We start from the raw sequence: 27,934 nt of genomic DNA on the forward strand, positions 1-27,934 counted from the left end.
TTTCTGAGAAGTAGACTGGAGAGACCCAGTGGCTGGGGTAACGTCGCCTTATATTATTGGATGGGTTACTTAATTGGCTGCTAGTACAAGACTTGAAAGGCATGGAAGAAATATTGAATAGTACCTTTGGGGCATATTCCTTGGAAAGTAAACCGGGAAAAGATTGTACGTGTTCCGTTGATTGTACTGAAGGCTTTTGCCCATTATTCACTGCCACATGGCACTATAGTATTGAACATGTTGTTGCGGATAATGTTGATTGGGACTGGGACTCAAACTTGCAGCGGTATTTCCTCCACCATCGTTAAATAAGCGATTCTTTTCTTCTTGGACACGATTGCCACCGCGAACACGTTCAATTATACCCAGAAAATTATCTTCATGGAAAAAGTCTGTGTTCAACAAACGATCAAGATAACGGAAACCTTTATAAACTGCCAATAACTTGCGCATAAACTCTGGATTATGCAAATTAGGACTTATATTGAAAATTTCCTCTAAACGTGACACCGCCTGCTGGGCCTTTTCAATATTAGACAAAACGTGAGATTGCGACATTGACAATTTCAAACTACTGCTATTTCCTGCTGCACCAAATTCTCTTTTTTCCGATTCCGTTTCTCACGAATCTTCTCAACCTTGACCCCAAACACCATTATCATATTGACCAACTTCAAAAAGATCTTGGGGCCAACACATGCTAATGTGGCCATCAACCCACCATACCTTAACACGACCATCAATGAAATTATCAATAATTTGTCCGGCAGTATATTTACCAGGACGGTATTGGAAACCAGGATGATCTTTCAAATCGTAAACACTAACCTCCTATTCACCTTTATAAGCGGGTTTTGGTTCATCGGCTGAAGTATATGTAGTAAACCACTAAACATGGACATTTCTACCTTCACGATCCACAGTCTGGATTACAGCATAGTCTCGATAATTAACTTCAGCATCTTCAATCCCTGATATAACAAAATCGCCGGGGAAAAATTCATGAAAAATTCATTCATGATGAATGGGATACAATTCTGTTGAAGGTATATCACATTCTACGGTGCCATCTTACCACACAACCGTTGCTGTGCTATATACCAGCAAAGCTTCCGTTGCAAGCTCACAGCCTACTTTGTGTAAAAATTCTTCTTTCAGTTAACTTAATACAAATTATTTTTCTTGTTTTTCAGTTTTGATAAGATAGGGGAATTCCATGAAGGTCCGTTTTTTTACAGTAATTTTTATTTTTGCAACAGATTTGCACATACCGTTTTCTGAAATATGTATCATAAAACATATGTATTTATCATACTATCTAAAGAATTCATTGATTGAAATACAGTCCAATCCACAATATTCAGGAATGAATTAAATTGATCGTAATTCGTTCGCCAAAAACAGTATTTTTTTCATAAGGTTAAGATTTTTCTGTTGTTTTTGAACTGAGTGGGATCTCTATACTTATAGGAGGGTGATGTTTATCGTCAGGACAGGTTAGAGGATCGCAGTGATAGACTAGGATGTCTTTAGGATTATTTACAAATATCAGATCAAGAAGTTTTCCCGCTGTATTATAAACATTTGTTAAATCCTATTTACAACCTCACTCTTCTAATCAAATATTCTTATAAAGTTTGCTAAATATTCTACTAGGAGAACTAGAAAAGTTTGCGGCATAGACAACACCTACTGTGGCTAGAGCCATTTTACATTTTTTGTGAAAAGTTTTACAGTTTTTGCCCAAACGTACTCAGGACAGTTTGATATACGATCATGTGTTGTATTGTTTACAGTGACTTGATTGAGGCACCTCCAAAATGTGTTTTTGAACGCTTCAACAGCATCTTCTGGCGTGGAAAATCGTTGACCACGCCTTTTTTCTTGATGTTCGGGAATGAAATGAAGTCATTATGTGCCAAGAAAGGGCTGTACGAAGTATGACTCATCAATTCCACGTTTTGTTCTGTCAAAAATGCGCTGCTTTGAATCGATGTTTGAGAGCTCACATTGACGTGGTTCACAATGATTCTTCGTCTTCTCATGTTCGTTTTTTGAATTTCTCCGGTGACTTCGGGCAAACAAATTGGGGCAGGAATTAAACGTCATACTTTGCTAAAGTTGTATAGTCAGCACATGGTCAGTTTTGCCGATGTGATTTGAAGTGCTTCTTTCGTTGGATTTGGCTCGTCTTCGAAGACCCCCACGGTCGATTGTTGTTTTGTTTCGGGCTCATTCTCATAGATCTAAGATTCGTCGTCTCTGACGATCTTATAAACGTCTTTCAAGCACCGTATTTATTTACAATTTCTTTGCACCAATCGACAAGAGCCGTTCTTGAGCAATTTTCAAATTGTGCTGGATCTAACGAGAAAAACACATTTTTGCTGGATCTAACGAGAAAAACACATCATGCAATATAATATGTTACGTTTAGGCTAAAAACTTTCAAACTGGCGTCTGGCAACACTACGTGTTGCCTAGGCCGCAAATATTTCTAGTTCCTAGTTTCTAAAGTACAGTAGATGATGGGGATCATCCGAACACCCAAATAGTTTAAAAAAAAAAACTTTATTTTTGCTAAACCCGTTATGATTTGAGTTAAGGTAAGTAATGCGTTGAAAATGTGCTGAAAAATGGGCTGCCGTTATTCGATCCACTTAAACTAATATCACAGTGATACAAAAGTTGACAAACAATTTTTGCAGGGGTTCTAATGCATAAATTCGGTGAGAGTCCATGGAAGACGAAAATATCTTTGGTTTCTTTGGGTCACTTCGTTTTTTGGCGTCTGGCAACACTACGTGTTGCCTAGGCCGCAAACTTTTCTAGTTCCCCTCGTAGCTGAAGCGTAATTAGTTTGGGGATTTAAAAAAAAAATATAAAGCACAAATAAATTGTACAAATTATCTTTGAGATATACGGATTAAAAATGCAACTTCTCATTAATAATAAAGTACAGTAGATGATGGGGATCATCCGAACACCCAAATAGTTTAAAAAAAAACTTTATTTTTGCTAAACCCGTTATGATTTGAGTAAAGGTAAGTAATGCGTTGAAAATGTGCTGCCGTTATTCGATCCACTTAAACTAATATCACAGTGATACCAAAGTTGACAAACAATTTTTGCAGGGGTTCCAATGCATAAATTCAGTGGGAGTCCATGGAAGACGAAAATACATACTTTCGGTTTCTTTGGGTCACTTCGTTTTTTGATTTTTTAACAGAAAATGTAGTGAAAAACGGGTTTTTTGGATTTTCAATTTTAAACGGGCATATCTTATTTCTGCAGACCTTTTTTTCTTTGAAAGGGGAGAATAATGTCATAAAATCGGTTAACAAATGGCTAAGTTAGCGTGGTTTAAGTGTGACAAAAACACATTAAAAACAGGTAAATACTTTCCTTTGTGCTCTAGGCTGCGGAGATGATACCAAACAGTGTAATTATTTACTTTTAGCAAAAATCAAATTTAGTTAGCTTTCCAATATGGGAAAAACAAATGAAATTGTTTGAAAAATAGATGAGTTATGTAATTTTCTATGTTTTAGCTTTTAGTTTTTGTATACTTTCTTTTATAAAAGATTGGTACATTGCACAGTGGTCCCACTTGTATGGTAAGCTGCGACAAAAATATTTATAATCGTCGGAACAACCTGATTTTTTCAGTATATGCTAAGAATAAGTAAAAAATACTTTAGCCAAAAAATAATCAATATGGGTTCAGTTTTTCCTACAGCCCCCATGTAGTGGTACCACCCGATTTCAGGTATTTTGAAGCTTTTATCTACATTTTCGTCCCTAATTGGCTGTACTTTGGTGTTTGGGGTTCCCAAAGGTCAAAAAAATTCTGCGCCAAAAATTGTGGTCTTAGGTCCAGGTTTCGGTATAGCTCCCATATTACGATACCTCCCGATTTCAGGTATTTTGAAGATTTGATCAACATTTTCGGCCCGAATTGGTTGTAATTTGCCATTTGGAGTTCTCAATGATCAACAACCTTCTGCGCCAAACATTGTGGTCTTAGGTCCAGGTTTCGGTATAACCCTCATATTACGGTACCTTCCTATTTCAGTTATTTTGAGGGTTCTATCTACATTTTCGGTTCGAATTGGTTGTAATTTGCTATTTGGAGTTCGTAGTGATCAAAAAACGTCTCCGACTGGTATCGTGGACAGGAAATGAAACAAAATATTCCATTTGAGGTCAGAATATTTCATGGTATGGGATATAATAAAGTTCGGTACGATCGAACTTTACATTTTTACTTGTTTTTCATATTATATGTAGCATCATACATATATGAAAAATACACAAATGTAAATAATACACTCATAAGTAGATCCCAAAACAAAAATGTCTAAATCTTTAAAGAAAAAACCAAAACAAACAATTGAAACACAAAACAAAGAAGAAACTGATGATAAAGTAATACGGCATATTCACTGAAACGACCGGAGGCATCGGCAGTATTTTTAATGTCACACACGGAAATACAAATATATGCAGCTGGAGCCTATTTTTTGTAAACTTGACACTATTTCGAACATTCTTCAAAAAACTTGCCTTGTAGGAAGCCACAACTTTACTGATGTTTTAAGAGATTTTTAGAGATCATACGTAAATGTCAACTTCTTCTGTTTTGTTTTGTTAAATACACTTATAAATTACAAAAGCAGTTCTGGAATATTACAATATAATATGTTTAGAGACAATTCGCTGAATTGTCGCAGAAATTTGCTGATATCGATTTATCGAATTTTGTCGCAGGTTGCGACCAGTGTGCATTGTGCGTAATTATTAAGTTAAAAAATTCAAGTTAAAATCGTACGTACTACGGTACCAATCTTTTAGAAAGGAAAGTATACAAAAACCCAAAAAGTTAAAACGAAAACAATTTAAAATCCAAGAAAACCCGTTTTCACCACTTTTACCGTTATAAAATCAAAAAACGAAATGATCCAAAAACCAAAGGCATTTTTGTCTTCCATGGACTCCCACAAAGCCGAATTTATGCATCAGAACCCCAGCAAATTTTTCGTGTAGCACAGTGTTTTTATAGAGTTTTCGTTGTCACATTCAGTACATAAAAACAGATTATCTGTAATTCTTCAAACAAAAACAATTATACAACTAGAGCATTGTATACTAATTTTAAAAACAATACACCCAGGCCTACACAAAGTCCGCCATTCCTAATACTTTTGACATCAAACATAATAGATTTTCACAACAAACATAATAATCAGGTGGGCTTATTGCACGACCTTATTTAGGCCTTGAACACATCTATAAATTTCCGAAACTTCGTGTTTTTAAAGGGCGTCGAGGAGCGACGCCCATGAAATTTTCAGCTTACGATCTATTATCACACTTTCAGAATTTGTATTTGTGTTTACGCCACGATAGAAGAATTTACATATCTTATATATGTAGCACCTAATAATCATGCGTTTAAGCTGTAATCAACTTTTAACAGAATTGTCAAAAAGGTTATTGAAAACAATAACAATTGTAACGTTATTTTTATACAATTTATTCCATAGTAACAAGGTATTTATAATATTATCTTACTTGTTTTTTTTTGTCTTGTTCCTTGTTTTTTTTTCCTTTACTTTCCTTTTTCTTATATTTATGCCTCTCTCTGCGAATTTTATAATCCTTATTTGATGAATGAAACTAAATCTTTCGAAATAATATTTTCAACCCCTAAACAACGATTGAAGTAACCGGTTTGATAAGTGATGTAGATACATACTGTGACTAAAAAGCGAATATTTGAAAGCTTTAACTAAATCTATGTCCATACGTGCATAGTAGGACCTTTAATAAGCTCACACAGGAGACGAATTCATGTTCTAACCTTCTCTTGCAGACAAAATATTTGTTACAAAAATAAATAAAAATATGTACATATGTACACAGATATACCTTCTTATCTATATATGGGGATTTCTGAGTGAAATCGGACACTTTTTCAAGATGAGGTTTTTGATTTCCTTTATATTTTGCTGTCTCGATGCTGCTGATTAACAAAACATTTTAGTATATTTTCAAATTTTTTTGACTAACGGTTCCAGAGATATCGCGCCTTGAAAAAGTCAAATTCTGTAAAAACTACATGCAAAGAAATACTCATAACTTCTTTAATATTGGTCCAAATTGGACCATCTTTTTTTTGATTTGTTTGTTTTTTTCTCAGCTATCGAAAGAAATATTTAAAAGAAAAATGCACAGTGGGCTTCAATGCAATTTTCGGGATTTAATATTTAAAATCAATTTTTAAAGATGATTGCACCCTTCGATTTTTTCAAAAAAAAATTATGTTAAACTACAATCAATTACAAAAATTTTAAGCCCTATGTGGTAATGGGATTCGGACGATTACTATTTTTTCTGAATTTTTTAAAATTTGTCAATACAATTTTTCCTTTATACCTTTGTCCAAAATTTATTATTTTATTAAAAAAAATTAAAAATTTCATTTATAAATATTTGTTTTGATTTTATATTTATGAATTTATCTCAAACATCTTAAAAACTGCGTCATTTTTCGATTTTGAAAATGCATCAGCGAAAATTCCATTAAAGTCCACTGTGGATTTTTTTTTCTATTTTTTTAATAAATATATAATATATAATGATAAATATGTACTCTTAGCTTCAAAAATACAGGAAATACAAATTTTGGACAAAGGTATTAAGGAAAAATTGTATTGACAAATTTTAAAAAATTCAGAAAAAATAGTAATTGTCCGAATCCCATTACCAAATAGGGCTTAAAATTTTTGTAATTGAACGTAGTTTAACATAAATTTTTTTTTGAAAAAATCGAAGGGTGCAATCATCTTTAAAAATTGATTTTAAATATTAAATCCCGAAAATTGCATTGAAGCCCACTGTGCACACTTATTTTAAATATTTCTTTCGATAGCTGATAAAAAAACAAACAGATCAAAAAAAAGATGGTCCCATTTGGACCAATATTAAAGAAGTTATGAGTATTTATTTGAACATAGTTCTTTAAAAATTCGATAATTTCAATAGGCGATATCTCTGTACCGTTGGTCAAAAAATAATTTTAAAATATACTAAAATGTTCTGTTGGCTAGGAGCATAAATTGAACCAAAAACAATTGAAATCAAAAATTAATTTTCTCCGAACTGTCCGATTTCACTTGGAATTCCCCATATATAAAATAGAAAAATGTTTGTATGTTTGTTTGTTTGTTTGTTTGAAATTTATAGACTCAAAAACCGCTGAACCGATCTTGCTGAAATTTTCAGGGTATATTACTACATCGCCTGAAAGTAACATAGGCTATAAAAAGTTTCGAAATTCCGCTCTGATCCGGAGATATAGCATCAGAATCGGAGGTACCTCCAAAAAATTTAAATTTTGTGTGCAAATATCTATAGAACGGTTACAGATACAGACTCCAAATTTGAAATTTGTGATGGATTTTAGCCTAAAAATAAATGTGCCAAAATATATCGAAATCGGTCCAGATTTGGATATAGCTTCCATATATATTTTCGTCCGATTTCAAGTATTTGATGTATCAAACACGCTATATATGTATGTCCGATTTCCATGAAATTTGGAATGTGTGACGGAACGTGGCTTATAACAAAATGTGCCAGACTATATCGAAATCGGTTCAGATTTGGATATAGATCCCATATATATTTTCGTCCGATTTCAAGTATTTGATATACCAAACACGCTACATATGTCCGATTTCAATGAAATTTGGAATGTGTGACTAAATTTGTTGCAGAAATGAGTATGCCAAATTATGTTGAAATCGGTTCAGATTTGGATATAGCTCCTATATATATTTTCGGCCGATTTCATGTATTTGATGCACCCAACCCACTATGTATGTCCAATTTCAATGAAATTTGGAATGTGTGACTAAATTTGTTGTAGAAATGAGAATGCCGAATTATATTGAAATCGGTTTAGATTTGGATATAGCTCCTATATATATTTTCGGCCGATTTCATGTATTTGATGCACCCAACCCACTATGTATGTCCAACTTCAATGAAATTAGGATTGTGTGACTAAATTTGCTGTAGAAATGAGTATGCCGAATTATATTGAAATCGGTTCAGATTTGGATATAGCTCCTATATATATTTTCGGCCGATTTCATGTATTTGATGCACCCAACCCACTATATATGTCCAATTTCAATGAAATTTGGAATGTGTGACTAAATTTGTTGTAGAAATGAGCATGCCAAATTATGTTGAAATCGGTTCAGATTTGGATATAGCTCCTATACATATTTTCGGTCGATTTCATGTATTTGATGCACCCAACCCACTATGTATATCCAATTTCAATGAAATTTGGAATGTGTGACTAAATTTGTTGTAGAAATGAGTATGCCGAATTATATTGAAATCGGTTCAGATTTGGATATAGCTTCTATATATATTTTCGGCCGATTTCATGTATTTGATGCACCCAACCCACTATGTATGTCCAATTTCAATGAAATTTGAAATGTGTAACTAAATTTGTTTTAGAAATGAGTATGCAAAATTATATTTAAATCGGTTCAGATTTGGATATAGCTCCTATATATATTTTCGGCCGATTTCATGTATTTGATGCCCCAAACACGCTATGTATGTCCAATGTGTAACTAAATTTGGTGTAGAAATAAGTATTGATATCGGTGTTGATTTGGCTATAGCTCCCATGTTTATTTCAATGAAATTTGTGCGGTATCGACGAGTATATCTATAACGGAGGAAAATGTTTGTACGTTTGTTTGTTTGAAGTTTATGGACTCAAAAACCGTTGAATCGATCTTCCTGAAACTTTCAGAGTATATTACCACACGGCCTGAAAGTGTCACAGGCTATATAAATCTTAAAAATTCCGCCCCGATCTGGAGATATAGCCTCAGGATCGGAAGTACCTCCAAAAACTGTAGACTTTGTATGCTGATATCTAACGAACGATTATCGATACAGTCTTCAAATTTGGTATGTGTGACGGAATTTGGTCTAAAAATAAATTTGCCAAAGTAATTTGAAATCGGCTCAGATTTGGCCGACTGTCGGCCGATTTAATGCATTTGATGCATAAAACACGTTTTATATGCCCAATTCCAATGAAATTTGGAATGTGTGACGGAATTTATTGCAGAAATAAATTTTCCAAACTATTTTGAAATCGGTTCAGATTGGGATATAGCTCCCATATATATTTTCGGCCGATTTCATGTATTTTCTACACCAAACACGCCATGTATGTTCAATTTTGACGAAATTTGGAATCTTTGACGGAATTGATCCTAGAAATTAGTTTGCCAAATTATATTGAAATCGGATCAGATTTGGATATACCTCCAATATATTTTTGGCCGATTTCATGTATTTTATGCAATAAACACCTTATGTTTGTCCAATTTTAATGAAATTTGAAATATGTGGCGGAAATTTATCTATAAAATTGAAATCGGTTCAGATTTACATATAGCTCCCATATATATTTTCGGCCGATTTCATGTATTTGATGCACCAAACACGCTATGTAAGCCCATTTCAATGAAATTTGGAATATGTGGCGGGAATTGTCTACAAAACAAATTGGTAAATTATATTGAAAGAATTTCAGTCAATAGAATTTCAGGAAATGCACGAACGTACAAATCCATTGATACTGTGGCAACTGAAGACGACGCGGTTAACTATCCAGTTGAATTCCTAAGTTCGTTGGATCTTCAGGCTTTCCACCACATAATTTAGTGCTAAAAGTTGGTGTTCCTATTATTTTATTAAGAAACATAGACCCACCTCGCCTTTGCAATGGTACAAGGTTAACAGTAAAAAAACTACATAACTATTTAATTGAGGCAACCATTATTACTGGGAAGTATATAGGTTCAGATGTAATTCTACCTCGAATCCCTCTAATAGCAACAGAAACGCCCTTCAATTTTAAAAGATTGCAGTTTCCTGTACGTTTGACATTTGCATTGACTATAAATAAATCTCAAGGGCAGACTCTTCGTGTATGCGGCCTAAATTTAGCATGTTCTTGCTTTTCTCATGGTCAGCTCTACGTTGCATGTTCACGTGTTGGTAGACCGGCCGATTTGTTTGTTTACGCTCCTGAAGGAAAAACAAAAGACATTGTATATCCTAAAGCATTACAATAAATACATTACTTTAAATTTTTGAATTTATTTCTATCTGATTTTAAAAAATCCGTAAAATTTCAAATGCATATCAATCTAAAGGGGTAGCGAAACGCACCGGGTTCAGCTAGTATGTATGTATATAAAAATCAATATTTGTATGTTCCGTACAAACTTAAAAATGGCTAAACCTATTTTTATGAAATTTTCAGAAAATAGGCTATAGACATTACCCAAAACTTTTCAGAAAACTGAATATAGTAACTTTTGACTACATAAATTTCTTCTTTAGTAAAATATTCCTGCATATTTGTTCATAAAATCAAAGTTTAAATGCAACAAGTATAAATATAACCTCAATTTTGAGGTGAATCTTGATTACTAAACTCGAAATAATAATAATTTAAGAAATTATTTAATTTTTAGAGAATAATATCATATATAGGCCAATCTTTTGTATTATTAATAACAATCATTATAAATAAAATCAAATGTGGTTCATTGGTAATTGCATTTGTTAACAACGACTGGACCGATTTGAATATTTTTTTTTGAAATGTTCGTCATAGCCCAGTGAAAATAGGCTACATATTTTGTTGAATTCCACCACAATATGGTGGATATAATTAAATTTGGCATTTTGTTTGTAACACATCGAAATATTCATCGGAGACCCTATAAGTATATATTCTTGAAGTCGATATAACCATGTCTGTCTGTCCGTTCGCATGTCTGTTGAAATCAAGATACAGGTCGCTTTTTTTTAAAATAGAGCTTTGTAATTTGGTATAGAAGTTTCTATTACTCCTAGGATATTTGGTATTGCAAATGAGCTATATCGGCCCACGTATTGATATAGCCCCATAGAACGTTACCACCTGATTTTCGGTATTTTGCAGGTTTTAGCTTCTTTATCACACCGAAATGGCTGAAATTTGGTACTTAGGTTCGTTGGGGGTATAAAACGTTTCCCCAGAATTTTGTCGGTATAGGCCCATGCTTTAATATAGCCCCCATAGAACCGTACCTCCCGATTTTCGGTATTTTGAGGTTGTGGCATCATTATCGAACGGTACCTCCCGATTTTCGGTATTTTGCAGGTTAGCAACATTGCTTTACCGAAATTGCTGAAATTTGGTATTTAATCTTCTTACTTGTTTAAAAACGCTTTATATTTATAAATAAAACTCAAATTTCGTTCGTTGGTAATTGCATCTGTTGACAACGGCTGGACCGCTTTTGATAACACTATGCAACACTGAAAATGCAAACAACTTCTAGTATGCATTTTTTGAAAGTACATATTTAGACTACAAAAATCCTAGTAGGGTTTTGTCCTGTCAGATCCAGTTCGGATTTTATGGCCTCATCTAAACCGGGCTAAATCTACACTTTTTTGCATTTATCAGGCCTTTATATCAGAAACGAATAGGAATTTGGCCTTGCTGTCTTTAGCAATATGTAGCCCTAAACTAGTAGAAATTATCTTAAAAAACCACATAAGAAAAACTCCATATAGGGCATCAAAATCTATAAAATATAGAAAATTTTACATAATTGCAGAAATTCTGATCAGTATCGGCTAAACTATTGGAAGTTGAACCAAGTAACCTTTTGCAAAAATCTTCCAAATAAAGTTCTAAACAATTCTTTAGAACATTCTGAAACTCTAAAATGCTTAATTCATGTTGTTTCAGCGGTATTTTGATTCATATCTTTTACAACACGTATTTCAAACACAGTTCACACGAACAGTTTATTCTCGTGTTTCGGATTTCACTACATTATTGACATTTTTATTATTAAATCCTCGTTGAAAAATGTAGAGAAAACAACGGCATAGAGGCATTTTACAACGATAACATTTTCTGAAGAGTTGTGTACTACACTCCGGGGAATATTTCTCCAAAAGAAAATATTCAGAAAAAGTTAACGGTTTTGGAGATACGGCGCGAAATGTATAAAAATTGTGGAGTTTTTGCATATATTTTGAAATTTCAGGCAATATATGTAGATTTTCGAGTTCATTATTTCTTCAAATATTTTATTCTTGTCCTTATCCCCGAATTTCTTTAAAAACTCAATATTTAACCATGTTTAGATGGGGCCATAAAATCCGAGCTGGATCTGACACAGCAAAACCCAACTAGGGTTTCTTGTCGTTTGAGTCTGTACTTTCAAAAATCCTCAGTTCGAATTGTTTGCACAAGATCACCTTTAAATTGTTGGACAGTGTAATTTTTCTGTTTAAATGTTCGTCATACCCCAACTTAGGTTTTTATAAAAGAAAATTTGACCACGCCACTTTTTTTTAATTTTCAATTTCAAAGAATCGTTGGCAACCCTGTTGTGTTAAGTTGTGATTTTGTGCGCTCTCCTTTTGACTTACTTGAATTATAATTTTTAATTATTTTAATCAGAGTTAAATTGTTATAAATTGTGTTTAAATCGTAGATAAGTATACCTAATTTAAGTGTACTTGTTCGTGCATTTGTTTATCAAGTGAATATGAAATAAATTATTGCCTTCTTTAAATTTCATCTAATTGGAAAGTTCTCTTCTTCTTATTTTTCCGTAACTGATATCTTGTAATTTCCCTCTCTTTTGTGTTACATTTCTGTGTTATTTATATAAAACAGAGTTGCCATCGCATAATTTTCTCTTTTTTAATAAGACATTGAAAACTGGCACCGGATTTTCTACCAAATTTATTTATGCTTTAAACTTTTAATAATAATAAAAAAGCGCAAAAAAGCGTTTGTCGTGAAGAAAATACATTTCAGCGGCCAAATATCCGCGTAAATGTATAAAACACATTTGCATTTGAAAAACGAAAAGTTCTAGGACAGAGAAGCCACTACATAGTCGATACGTCTAAAGATTTGCTTTACCACCAGTGAAACCAGGTAACGTAATTTGGTGACTATGTGGGTTCGAGTCCTTGGCTTTCCTTTTTCACTTGCAAATAATTTCCGATCATCAAGCATAACTCTAAATGAGAAAATTAATAAAAATAATTAAAAATGATCTTCGCCCTAAGAGGCAAAAATATATAAAAAAAAATAAAAAACAGGCTGAACCCGGCTGGGATTTGAACCCACGTCCTTGAAAACATATCAAAAAAATGTTGTCACGACGTGTTAGCGTTCAAAGCCAAAACTCATAACTTCAAAGGCAGCGCAAAAAAAAGCGTTTGTCGTGACGAAAATACATTTCAGCGGCCAAATATCCGCGTAAATGTATAAAACACATTTGCATTTATAAAACGAAAAGTTCTAGGACAGAGAAGCCACTACATAGTCGATACGTCCGAAGATCTGCTTTACCACCAGTGAAACCAGGTAACGTAATTTGGTGACTATGTGGGTTCGAGTCCTTGGCTTTCCTTTTTTACTTGCAAATAATTTCCGATCATCAAGCTTAACTCTAAACGAGAAAATTAATAAAAAATAATAAATTAAAATGTATTGCTTCTACGATAATTGCATGAATCCATCGGATTCCGACGGAACCATTGAGTGCTGGCTATGCCTCAATCGCTCGCATGCTACATGTGCCGGGATTGATAAAAAAATTGCTAACTCACTCAACCACGATTTCAGCGGACTCAGATGGTGCTGTGTAAAATGTCGAAATATTGATATTGAATTTTATAATTTTGCTATTGATCTATCAATTGAAATATCTGAAATAAATAAGGAAATCTGGAATGCGTATTTACGAATGTCTCGTTTTAGTTCGCTCTGCCAACTACGTCAACTAACAAAGAAATTGTCAGGGGCTCTGTTAACCCTTCGAGCGCAGCGAGAAATTCCACTCCGACTCTGAGGAGTAGGAAAGCCTTAAAAGATTCAACATCGAATACTGGGACCACTTCTGTTCTCACTAATAAAGATGTTGAATCTGGACAACCAGAGTTAGTTCCGCCATCCTCGGCTGCCATCGTTGGGTTCTGCTAATCTTTTTAATGTAGCGAGTATAAGTACTCCAACTTTAAGAAATAAAAAAGCCCAAACTCCGCGAAACATCCATAAGCCGTTGTCAGTAGTTTCTACCATGAAAACGGTTTTTGCTGCCAGGTTTGCGCCAGATACGACGATTGATGACTTAAATTACTTTTTTAGATCTAAGATTGATGGCGACTACTTTCTAAAAAGTTATAAATTAAAATCGCGCTTTTCGGAAAGTAATACGTCATTTAAAATTGTTGTACCTTAAGATATATTTGATAAAATCTTATTAAACGATTTTTGGCCTCCAAAAACATTTGTTAAAGAATTTGTTGAAAAATCATAGAAGTTTTATGCTCAAAGTATCAAATTTTTAGAAAAGATCGAACCACCAAAAAAGGCTGTGGTGTTCTAATTGCTGTCGATTGCAAGTATCATCTATATATCGTCACCATAAATGCCGGAAGACGTAAACCACAAAAATAAAACTTTACAGGAGAAGCAAAAAACGTTATAAAATTAAAAACTGTTTTATGGAATATTAATCTTATGAAGGCGAGTATATGGGACATTATCGATCATATACGAAGGGGAATTAGTAGTGAAACCAAAACCGCTGAAGTGCTTAGTTTTGAGATCCTCCATTACAACAAAATCGGCAATATTATCCCATTTTCCGAAATGCCATTTCAGGAATAGCATCGTTGTTTTTGAACGTAGAAGCTTAAAATTTTGCCAGAGCATGTATTTTAGCTTTATGTATCAGATTCCACCAAAAAACGAATTTCGATTTTCATGTCGGTTACGTCTTCCGGCATTTATGGTGACGATATATAAAAGAGCTTAGTGAGTGAGTGACTAAGTGACTGACATATCATCGCCCAGACGAAACCGCTGAAGCTAGAAAGCTGAAATTTTGACTGTGGGTTGCTGTCGGTGTGTAGGGGTGAGATAAGGCTGGGTTTTTGGAAATTCGACCTAGAAGGGTACGAAAAGTACTAAATATGGTACCCTTTGTTTTAGGCAAACGGGAAGAGCTAGAATTCTGAAATTTGGAATGAGGGTAACTGATGGAGAGTTAGAAAGATGTACCAAAGGGTTTTTGGAAATTCGACCTATAAGTGTACGAAAAGTTACTAAATTTGGTACCAATTGTATATTTTGAGCGGATATAGCTACAATGTTCATATTTGGTATGGAAATCAAGGTTGGGAAGTGGTGTTGATATAAGGAAATGATTTTGGAAGTTCGTACTTATGTGTACGAGTAGTACTAAATGGTACTAAATTTGGTACAATTTGGATTTGGGTCAACGGATAGAGCTGAAAACCTGAAATTTGGAATTTAGATTACCGTTGAAGCGTACGATTGAGATATGGGTGTAGTTTTGGAAATTCATACTTACGTGTACGAAAAGTACTAAATGGTACCAAATTTGGTACAATTTGGATTTAGATAGACATGGAAACCTGAAATTTGGAATTAAGATTACCAATGGAGTGAAGGATTGAGGTAGTTTTGGAAATTCTTACTTATGGGTACGAAAAGTAGTAAACGGTACTAAATTTGGTACAAATTGGATTTGGGTGAACGGATAGAGCTGGAATCCTGAAATTTGGAATTAAGGTTACTGATGGATAGTATGATTGAGGTAGTTTTGGAAATTCATACTTATGGGATCGGAAAGTACCAAATGTACTAAATTTGGTACAATTTATATTTAGGTGAACGGATAGAGTTGGAATCCTGAAATTTGAAATTAGGATTACTGATGGAGTGTAGGATTGAGGTAGTTTTGGAAATTCATACTTATGGGAACGGAAAGTACTAAATGTGCTAAATTTGGTACAATTTATATTTGGGTGAACGGATACAGCTGGAATCCTGAAATTTCGAGTTAAGGTTACTGTTGGAGTGTAGGATTGAGGAAGTTTTGGAAATTCGTACTTATGGGTACGATAAGTACTAAATTTGGTACAATTTGGATTTTAGGGAATGAATATAGCTGGAATCCTGAAATTTGGAATTATGATTACTGTAGGACTGTGGGATTGACTTAGTCTTGGAAATTCGTCATTATGGGTACGATAAGTACTAAATTTGGTACAATTTGGATTTTAGGGAACGAAAAGAGCTGGAATCGTGAAATTTGGAATTAGGATTACTGTTGGACTGTAGGATTGAGTTAGTTTTGGAAATTCGTACATATGGCTACGGAAAGTACTAAATTTGGTAAAATGGTACTAAATTTGGTGCAATTTAAAATTAGGTGAACGGACAGAGCTGGAATCATGAAATTTTTAATTAAGATTTCTATTGGGGTGTAGGATTGAGCATGTTTTGGAAATTCGTACTTAGGGGGTACGAAAATTAATAAATGGTACTCAATTTGGATTTGGGTGCACTGATAGAGCTGTAATCCTGAAATCTGGAATTAAGGTTACTGATGGAGTGAAGGATTGAAACAGTTTTGGAAATTCAAACTTGTGGATACGAAAGTACTAAATGGTACTAAATTTGGTACAATTTATATTTGGGTGAACGGATAGAGCAGGAATCCTGAAATTTCGAGTTAAGGTTATTGTTGGAGTGTAGGGTTAAGGAAGTTTAGGAAATTCGTACTTATGGCTACGAAAAGTACTAAATGGTACTAAATTTGGTTCAATTTGGATTTGGGTGAACGGAGAGAGCTGGAATCCTGAAATTTAGATTACTGTTGGAGTGTAGGGCTGAGATAGTTTTGGAAGTTCATACTTATTGTTACGAAAATTACTAAATGGTACTAAATTTGGTACAATTTAGTTTTGGGTGGACGGATAGGGTGGAATCCTGAAAGTTGGAATTACTGTTGGAGATAGTTATAGTTATTGAAATTCGTACTTTCATACATACTAATGGTATTATGAATAGAGATGTAATTCGGAAGTTTGGTATTATACACCCTCTTGATGTGTAGGGTTGAGATATGGATGTGGTTGTGGATATACGTACAATAAGTGTACGAAAATTACAAAATGGCAAAGAATTTGGTTCGAATTGTTATTGTGTAAATTAGTAGAGCTGAAATTGTGAAATTCGGTATTATGTATACGTACTTATGTATACGAAAAATACTAAATTGCGATTGGGATTTTGTTTTGGATAAAAGGAAGTAGTTTTTTAACTTATACATATTATAAGTACTGAATTTGGTACCAGTTTGGCGTTGCTTGAAGGGATAAATATGGAATTTCGGATTGTTGTATGAAGGATGGTGTTGGTGTTTAGATAAGGATTTTTTGAAATGCATACAAATTCTGAAATTAGGCTGAGGGCTGGCTGACTTATTGAGAAATACGAAATGTACTCAATGGTATTAAATTTGACGTTGGTGTAGCAATGAAGCTGGGATTATATAATTAGTGTGTAAAAAGTACAAAATTGCAATAAATTTGGTATTGGGCAAAGGAATAGGAGTGGAATTCTGGTATATTATTTATTTGTTAAGTTCATTGTTAGAAGTGGTCGTACAATAAATGTACTAGAAGTATTAAGTAATACTAAATATTGAAGCACTGGTATTGAGTGAATCGATAAATGAAATTTGTTGTGAGGATCACTGTTGAGATTGGATCAGAATGTTTATTAAAATCCACCTTTAAATGTATGAAAGGTTTCTACATGTAATACCATTGGCATTGGGTGAACAAGTAGAGCTAAAAATGTAACATATGAGCTAAGGTTTTGGATTCTAAAAATTGTACAGAATAATGTACTATTGTTTCTATGTTAACACGAATTCGGTTTCAAAATAATGTAATAATTGTTCCACAAACATCCCAGACGGGACAAGGGAGACTTCTCTCATATCATTGAGTGCGCCCCGTTTCATATTAGCTCAATGATATGGGACCTACTGTTTATCGCCGAGTCCGAACGGCGTGCCTTACGACACCACTTGTAGAGAAGTTTTCATGGCTGAAATACTCAGGAAATGTCGCCAACATTACTGAGGGGTATTTTGCCACCGTTGAAACTTTGATGTTGCCTGACCGGGGAATCGATCGGTTTTCTACATTTTGATATCACAAATTCCAAAATTCGGTTGGAAAATGTAGATACAATTTTTAAAATACTCATACCGTTCTAATAAAACATGGACTGAAATTTAAAATGTAGGCCGCTGTTGAAGTGTAGAGGGCTTTTTTTTGAGATTCGAAACGTGTACGAACAGTACTTCAAAGAAATAAAATATAAATTCAAATAGGTATTAGTACATAAAAATTTTCAGTGTACACCATATTAAATATTGTTTATTTGAATATTATTCCTTTTCCGCATACGAAGTAGCTGGCATTTTGCTAGTCTATATATAAAAGAGCTTAGTGAGTGAGTGACTGAGTGACTGACATAACATCGTCCAGACGAAACCGCTGAAGCTAGAAAGCTGAAATTTTGACTGTGGGTTGCTGTCGGTGTGTAGGGGTGAGAAAAGGATGGGTTTTTGGAAACTCGACCTAGAAGGGTACGAAAAGTACTAAATATGGTACCCTTTGTATTAGGCAAACGGGAAGAGCTAGAATTCTGAAATTTGGAATGAGGGTAACTGATGGAGAGTTAGAAAGATGTACCAAAGGGTTTTTGGAAATTCGACCTATAAGTGTACGAAAAGTTACTAAATTTGGTACCAATTGTATATTTTGAGCGGATATAGCTACAATGTTCATATTTGGTATGGAAATCAAGGTTGGGAAGTGGTGTTGATATAAGGAAATGATTTTGGAAGTTCGTACTTATGTGTACGAGTAGTACTAAATGGTACTAAATTTGGTACAATTTGGATTTGGGTCAACGGATAGAGCTGAAAACCTGAAATTTGGAATTTAGATTACCGTTGAAGCGTACGATTGAGATATGGGTGTAGTTTTGGAAATTCATACTTATGTGTACGAAAAGTACTAAATGGTACCAAATTTGGCACAATTTGGATTTAGATAGACATGGAAACCTGAAATTTGGAATTAAGATTACCAATGGAGTGAAGGATTGAGGTAGTTTTGGAAATTCTTACTTATGGGTACGAAAAGTAGTAAACGGTACTAAATTTGGAACAAATTGGATTTGGGTGAACGGATAGAGCTGGAATCCTGAAATTTGGAATTTACTTACTTTTGGAGTGTAGGATTGAGATAGTCTTGGAAATTCATACTTATGGGTACGGAAAGTACTAAATGGTACTAAATTTGGTACAAATTAAATTTAGTTGAACGGATAGAGTTGGAATCCTGAAATTTCGAATTAAGGTTACTGATGGAGAGTAGTATTGAGGTAGTTTTGGAAATTCATAGATATGGGAACGGAAAGTACTAAATCTACTAAATTTGGTACAATTTATATATAGGTGAACGGATAGAGTTGGAATCCTGAAATTTGAAATTAGGATTACTGATGGAGTGTAGGATTGAGGTAGTTTTGGAAATTCATACTTATGGGAACGGAAAGTACTAAATGTACTAAATTTGGTACAATTTATATTTGGGTGAACGGATACAGCTGGAATCCTGAAATTTCGAGTTAAGGTTACTGTTGGAGTGTAGGATTGAGGAAGTTTTGGAAATTCGTACTTATGGGTACGATAAGTACTAAATTTGGTACAATTTGGATTTTAGGGAACGAATAGAGCTGGAATCCTGAAATTTGGAATTAAGATTACGGTAGGACTGTAGGATTGACTAAGTCTTAGAAATTCGTCATTATGGGTACGATAAGTACTAAATTTGGTACAATTTGGATTTTAGGGAACGAAAAGAGCTGGAATCGTGAAATTTGGAATTAAGATTACTGTTGGACTGTAGAATTGAGTTAGTTTTGGAAATTCGTACATATGGCTACGGAAAGTACTAAATTAGCTACAATGGTACTAAATTTGGTGCAATTTAAATTTAGGTGAACGGACAGAGCTGGAATCATGAAATTTTTAATTAAGATTTCTATTGGGGTGTAGCATGTATTGAGCATGTTTTGGAAATTCGTACTTAGGGGGTACGAAAATTAATAAATGGTACTCAATTTGGTACAATTTGGATTTGGGTGAACAGATAGAGCTGGAATCCTGAAATTCATAATTAAGTTTACTTATGGGGTGTAAGATTGAGGTAGTTTTGGAAATTCGTACTTATGGGTATGGAAAGTACTAAATGGTACTAAATTTGGTACAATTTATATTTGGGTGAACGGATAGAGCAGGAATCCTGAAATTTCGAATTAAGGTTATTGTTGGTGTGTAGGGTTAAGGAAGTTTAGGAAATTCGTACTTATGGCTACGAAAAGTACTAAATGGTACTAAATTTGGTTCAATTTGGATTTGGGTAAACGGAGAAAGCTGGAATCCTGAAATTTAGATTACTGTTGGAGTGTAGGGCTGAGATAGTTTTGGAAGTTCATACTTATTGTTACGAAAATTACTAAACTAAATTTGGTACAATTTAGTTTTGGGTGGACGGATAGGGTGGAGTCCTGAAAGTTGGAATTACTGTTGGAGATAGTTATTGAAATTCGTACTTTCATACATACTAATGGTATTATGAATAGAGATGTAATTCGGAAGTTTGGTATTATACACCCTCTTGATGTGTAGGGTTGAGATATGGATGTGGTTGTGGATATACGTACAATAAGTGTACGAAAATTACAAAATGGCAAAGAATTTGGTTCGAATTGTTATTGTGTAAATTAGTAGAGCTGAAATTGTGAAATTCGGTATTATGTATACGTACTTATGTATATGAAAAATACTAAATTGCGATTGGGATTTAGTTTTGGATAAAAGGAAGTAGTTTTTTAACTTATACGTATTATAAGTACTGAATTTGGTACCAGTTTGGCGTTGCTTGAAGGGATAAAGGTGGAATTTCGAATTGTTGTATGAAGGATGGTGTTGGGGTTTAGATAAGGATTTTTTGAAATGCATACAAATTCTGAAATTAGGCTGAGGGCTGGCTGACTTATTGAGAAATACGAAATGTACTAAATGGTCTTAAATTTGACGTTGGTGTAGCAATGAAGCTGGTATTATATAATTAGTGTGTGAAAAGTACAAAATTGCAATAAATTTGGTATTGGGCAAAGGAATAGGAGTGGAATTCTGGTATATTATTTATTTGTTAAGTTCATTGTTAGAAGTGGTCGTACAATAAATGTACTAGAAGTATTAAGTAATACTAAATATTGCAGCACTGGTATTGAGTGAATCGATAAATGAAATTTGTTGTGAGGATCACTGTTGAGATTTAATCAGAATGTTTATTAAAATCCACCTTTAAATGTATGAAAGTTTTCTACATGTAATACCATTGGCATTGGGTGAACAAGTAGAGCTAAAAATGTAACATATGAGCTAAGGTTGTGGATTCTAAAAATTGTACTGAATAATATACTATTGTTTCTATGTTAACACGAATTCGGTTTCAAAATAATGTAATAATTGTTCCACAAACATCCCAGACGGGACAAGGGAGACTTCTCTCATATCATTGAGTGCGCCCCGTTTCATATTAGCTCAATGATATGGGACCTACTGTTTATCGCCGAGTCCGAACGGCGTGCCTTACGACACCACTTGTAGAGAAGTTTTCATGGCTGAAATACTCAGGAAATGTCGCCAACATTACTAAGGGGTATTTTGCCACCGTTGAAACTTTGATGTTGCCTGACCGGGGAATCGATCGGTTTTCTACATTTTGATATCACAAATTCCAAAATTCGGTTGGAAAATGTAGATAAAATTTTTAAAATACTCATACCGTTCTAATAAAACATGGACTGAAATTTAAAATGTAGGCCGCTGTTGAAGTGTAGAGGTCTTTTTCAATATCAATTCAAATAGGTATTAGTACATAAAAATTTTCAGTGTACACCATATTAAATATTGTTTATTTGAATATTATTCCTTTTCCGCATACGAAGTAGCGGGCAATAAATGACATCTATGATATTGAATTTTCAAATGTGTGTACAGTATTTTTTGCTTACCTGCACAATCAAAAATTGCACAACTTGTTGTGCAGCAATCCCCAAAATGCAGGAAGCTTAAATTCGCTTACCTGCCCAACAAGGCAGATATCTTTAATATTACTTACGTGCATATGATGTGCAGCTATAAGCAATAATAAAGTGAGAGACATTTCAAGTTAGCGAGAGAAAGCGGTAAAATTGTTTACAGTTCATTATCTTTTCTTGTGTTGCATTTGTTTTGCACACCTCTTATCAACACAAAACCAGAGAGGTTGAAATGTATCCTTGTCATGAGTTCGCAAAAACATTTAAACGTTTTTCTTGTGCAGATATATACAAATTTTTCAAACAAATTAAAGTAATATCACCAAAATTTTGGTGCAGCTATGCCGAAAATGCAGTTATTGAATGTGCACTAAAACATAATATCTTGAACGGAATCTAGAGAATAGTTGCCTATAAACTGATTTTTGGTCAGGTAACGCCAAAATGCAGCTATGAATGATGCAGGTAACCAGAAATTACTGTATAGAATTAACCTCAACATACTCATATAACAACAGTTCCTTGAATATTCCATATCCATATCAGTTATCTAAAATGGATAATATTTGTATGTCGCTTCTCTCAATGGAAGATATCTCAAAAGGTTTACGTTGCCTCACACCTACAAAAAGCCCTGGTCCCGATGGAATCCCTAGCATAATTCTTAAAAACTGTCACTACTCCTTAGCTATTCCATTATTTCTTCTTTTCAATCGCTCCTTAAATCTTGGTTATTTTCCCACATTTTGGAAAAAGTGTTATTTGGTACCTCTTCATAAATCTGGCAGTTTATCAGACATATCCAATTATAGAGGAATTGCAAAACTCAGTGCAATTCCAAAACTATTTGAGAAACTTATTACTGATGTAATTTCCCATAAAGTCAAAAACATATCAAGCCCTTATCAACATGGTTTTCGTGGAGGTCTATCCACTGTCACGAATTTAGTTCAATATACCTCAGAGGTCATTAAAGGTTTTAGTCAGCAAATGCAAACTGACACGATCTATACCGACTTCAGTAAAGCATTCGATAGAGTTAACCACAAATTACTAATTTACAAATTAAATTGCATCGGATTCAGTAAAAATTTATTATCTTTTGTCTCATCTTACCTGCAAGATAGATCACAAGTGGTTTTATTCGAGGATTGTTATTCTAAATTAAAAAATGTTACATCAGGTGTTCCTCAAGGGAGTCATCTGGGTCCTGTACTGTTTCTATTGTTTGTAAACGATTTAATAACACATTCCGAAGTACTTACGTATGCAGACGATGTTAACATTTTTATAACTCACAAATCTCAAAAACTTCTCCAACGGCTTCATGAGGATTTAAATAGCATCTCCCGTTGGTGTGACATTAATAAAATGGATTTAAATTTGAAGAAATGTAAGCATATGTGTTTTTCTAGAACCTCACCTTTAAAACATGTCTTTTGCATTACTGAATCTACTCTAACATCTGTGGATTCGTTTGTTGATCTAGGGATCCTAATGGAAACTAAATATTAATTATCATGTAATATCGATGGTTAATAAAGCTCATGGAGTTCTAGGATTCATCAAACGGAGGGCAAAGGAATTTCTGATCCTTATGTCACCAAACAATTGTTTGTGTAACTTGTTAGACCCATACGAGAATATGGTTCTGTAGTATGGGATCCTTATTACACGATACACTACGATAAAATTTAATCTGTTCAAAAACAATTCTTGCTTTTTGCTTTAAGAGGCTTTCATTAGAATAATGATTTTGTCTTGCCATCTTATAAGACGTTTATATATAACCGGGTTTAACAAACCCACTGGGTTTCAAATGTCAATTCCTTTGTCTATACGTCAAATAAATCCTCGTTATGAAGGTTAACCGTGCAAATGGATATAATATAAGCATGGCCTTATACCAGCAGACTTAAGGTAATTAGATTACCAACATTAAAAAGCAGACGTGTAATGTTTAATACAATTATGGTACAAAAAATTTTGAATGGCGATAAACCTTCAGATTTTCTTATTTCATCTACTAGCAAAATGCCCGCTACTTCGTATGCGGAAAGGATATAAAAAAACAAATAAACAATCTATATATATAAATGAGCTTGGTGATAAGTGATTGACTGACTGACTGACTGACTGACTCATCATCAACGCCCAGCCAAAACGGCTAAAGCTAGGAGCTTGAAATTTTACCAGTGGGTCACTGTTGATGCAAATGTGCGAGATAAGGCCGGGTTTTAGAAAATTCGTCCTGGAACCACAAAAAATAACAACAACAAAAATCCTTATTATTCATTACTATTACATACTTATTCACTTAGTTGGCCCTCTGCAAGACATGTGTAAAATTAACAACGCCATAACTTCTTGATATCGTAAGAGATCACACATAATTTCAAATTTTGTAGTTTACTTCTAGGCGCACTTATTTTATCGTAAACCACTAAATAATAGAAAGACAAGACATTTGTTATCTTCCATTGCAACAGATGTCGCAGTTGGTGATAATGGTGTATAAACATCAATTACGCAAATGAACAAATGAGTTGCTGTTGAAGACAACATTAGGGGAATAAATTCAGAAATCGGCCAGAAATAACAACAACTAAAAACTGTATGGACCTGACTTTTTGGTAATAACTAAATGTTTGCAAATCAATGAAAGTGCAATAGAATTGTGCATATTACCACGATTTATTTGCAATTAAGAATTTTATCGTATATGGAGATGTACAGTCATAACTATTCAATTTTCAATTTCAAAATCTGTAATTTGATGAAATCGCTAAATAATTAATGAAATCAATAATAGGCCCCAGGAATATAGGAATTTGGTATGGAAATCAAGGTCGGGAAGTGGTGCTTCTAAAAGGAAATGGTTTGGAAAATTACCAATCATGTGTACGAAAAGTACTAAATTTAGTACAATTTAGATTTGGGTGAACGTAAAGAGCTGGAAACCTGAAATTTGGAATTAAGGTTACTGTTGTAGTGTAGGATTGAGATATGAGGGTAGTTTTGGAAATTCGTGCTTATGTGTACGAAAAGTACTAAATAGTACTAAATTTGGTACAATAGGGATTTGGGTGAACGGATAGAGCTGGAATCCTGATATTTGGAATTGAGATTACTGTTGGAGTGTAGGATTGAAGAACTTTTGGAAATTCGTACTTATGTGTATGAAAAGTACTAAATGGTACTAAATTTGATACAATGGGGTTTTGGGTGAACGGATAATAGCTGGAATCTCGAAATTTGGAATTGAGATTACTGGTGGGGTGTAGGATTGAGGTAGTTTTGAAAATTCGTACTTATGGGTACAAAAAGTACTAAATGGTGCTAAATTTAGTACAATTTGGATTTGAATGAACGGATAGAGCTGGAAACCTGAAATTTGGAATTAATATTACTGTTGAAGTGTAGGATTGAGATATGAAGGTGGTTTTGGAAATTAGTACTTATGTGTACGGAAAGTACTAAATGGAACTAAATTTTGTATAATGGGGATTTGGGTGAACGGATAGCGCTGGAATCTCTAAATTTGGAACTGAGATTACTGGTGGAGTTAAATATTGTGGAAGTTTTGGAAATTCGTACATAGGGTACGAAAAATACTAAATAGCACTAAATTTGGTACAGTTTCGATTTGGGTGAACGGATAGGGCTTGATTCCTCAAATTTGGACTGAGGATCACTGATGAAGAGTAAGAAAGATGCACCAAAGGGTTTTTGGAAACTTGAGTGTACGAAAAGTAATAATTGGTACTAAATTTAGTACAATTTGGATTTGAGTGAACGGATAGAGCTGGATTCCTGAAATTTGGAATTGATACTACTGTTGGAGTGTAGGACTGGGGAAGTTTTGGAAATTCTTACTTATGTGAATGAAAAGTACTAAATGGTACTAAATTTGGGACAATGGGGATTTGGGTGAACGGATATAGTTGGAATCTCGAAATTTGGAATTGAGATTACTGGTGGGGTGTAGAATTGAGGTAGTTTTGAAAATTCGTACTTATGGGTACGAAAAGTACTAAATGGTACTAAATTTAGTACAATTTGGATTTGGGTGAACGTATGTATGTAGCTGGAAACCTGAAATTTGGAATTAAGATTACTGTGAAGTGTAGGACTGAGATATGAGGGTGGTTTTGGAAATTCGTACTTATGTGTTCGAAAAGTACTAAATTTGGTACAATAGGGATTCGAGTGAACGGACAGAGCTGGAATCCTTAAATTTGAAATTGAGATTACTGTTGGATCATAGGATTGGGGAAATTTTGGAAATTCGTATTTATGTGTACGAAAAGTACTAAATGGTACTAAATTTATTACAATTTGGATTTGGGTGAACGGATAGAACTGGAATCCTGAATTTTAAGTATCAAGGTTGGGAAATGGCGTTGAAATAAGGAAATGGTTTTGGAAGTTCGTATTTATGATTACGAGCAGTACTAAATTTGGATTTGGGTGAACGGATAGAGCTGGAATCCTAAAGTTTTGAATTAAGATTACTGTAGGGGTGTAGGATTGAGATAGTTTTAGAAATTCGTACCTTTGAGTACGAAAAGTACTAAATGGTACTAAATTTGGTACAATTTGGATTTGGATGAACGGATAAAGCTGGAATTCTGAAATTTGGAACTAAGAATACTGTCGGACAGTAGAATTGAGGTAGTTTTGGAAATTCGTACTTATGGGTACAGAAAGCACTAAATTCGGTACAATTTGAATTTTAGTAAACGGATAGTGTTGGAATTAGGAATTAAGATTACTGTAGGAGTGTAGTATTGAGGAAATTTTGAAAAGTCGTACGTGTGCGTACGAGAAGTACTAAATGGTACTAAATATGGTACAATGTGGATTTGGGTGAACGGGTAGAGCTGGAATCCTGAAATTTTTGTTTGGGAAAGAAATGGTACTAAATTTGATACAATTTGGATTCGGGTGAATTAATAGAGCTGGAATCCTGAAATTTGGAATTACGATTACAGTCGAAGAGTAGGATTCAGGTTGTTTTGAAAAAGCAAACTTATGGTTACGAAAAGCACTAAATGGTACTAAATTTAGTACAATTTGTATGTAGGTGAACGGATAGCGGTGGAATCCTGCAATTTGAAAGTATGATTATTGTAGCCCTGTTGCGCTGAGGAAGTTTTGAAAATTGGTACGAAAATTCTAAATTGTTCTAAGTTTAGTACAATTTTAATTTGGTTTAACGGATAGAGTTTGAATCCTGAAATTTGGAAGTAAGATTACTACTAAAGTGAAGGATTGAGGTAGTTTTGGAAAATCTTTCTTATGGGTACGAAGAGTTCGACTTGATACTAAGTTTGGTACAATTTGGAATTGGACGAACGGATACAGCTGGAATCTTGAGATTTGGAATTACTGTAATTATTATGGAATTTACTGTAATTATTTTGTATTAATGTCCGTGTATGGCTGAGATATGTCGTCGAAATACGTACCATAAGTATACGAAAATTACTTAATGGTACTCAATTTGTTTTTGGGTGTAGGGACAGTGCTGGAATTTTTATTTTTTGGAGTTAGGGTGTGTATTGGTGTGCAACGTTGATCTCGCTGTTAATGTGTAAGGGTGAGATACGGCTGATCTTTTTTAAAAACGAACTTAAGGGGTACGTACAGTACTAAGATAAAAATAAATATTGATTAAAATTGGTATTAGTGCGACCAAATTTTCAGTGTTTGTCATTTCCATATTATATATTGTTTATTTGTTTTTTTTTTATATCCTTTCCGCATACGAAGTAGCGGGCA

The 27,934-nt window shown here is 33.9% G+C and overlaps 1 protein-coding gene across 3 annotated transcripts in view; it reads right to left on the minus strand.

The window, feature by feature from the left end:
* Snap25 (Synaptosomal-associated protein 25kDa) overlaps positions 1-27,934 on the minus strand; it is a 762,009-nt gene that overhangs the window by 570,718 nt on the left and 163,357 nt on the right. Inside the window, exon 1 of one of the 3 annotated variants that reach the window (XM_073992795.1) lies at positions 5,618-5,742. The exons of 1 other annotated variant lie outside the window; for it this stretch is intronic. In XM_073992795.1, the coding sequence (XP_073848896.1) occupies position 5,618 (1 nt within the window). In that variant the 5' untranslated portion in view covers positions 5,619-5,742. Of the gene's footprint in view, positions 1-5,574; positions 5,743-27,934 lie in introns of those variants that run through there. One more of the 3 variants, XM_073992804.1, reaches the window with a different exon arrangement.

This window comes from Musca autumnalis, unplaced genomic scaffold, assembly GCF_047663935.1.
Source record: "Musca autumnalis isolate F117 unplaced genomic scaffold, ASM4766393v1 scaffold_1, whole genome shotgun sequence".
Taxonomy (NCBI): Eukaryota; Metazoa; Arthropoda; class Insecta; order Diptera; family Muscidae; genus Musca; species Musca autumnalis.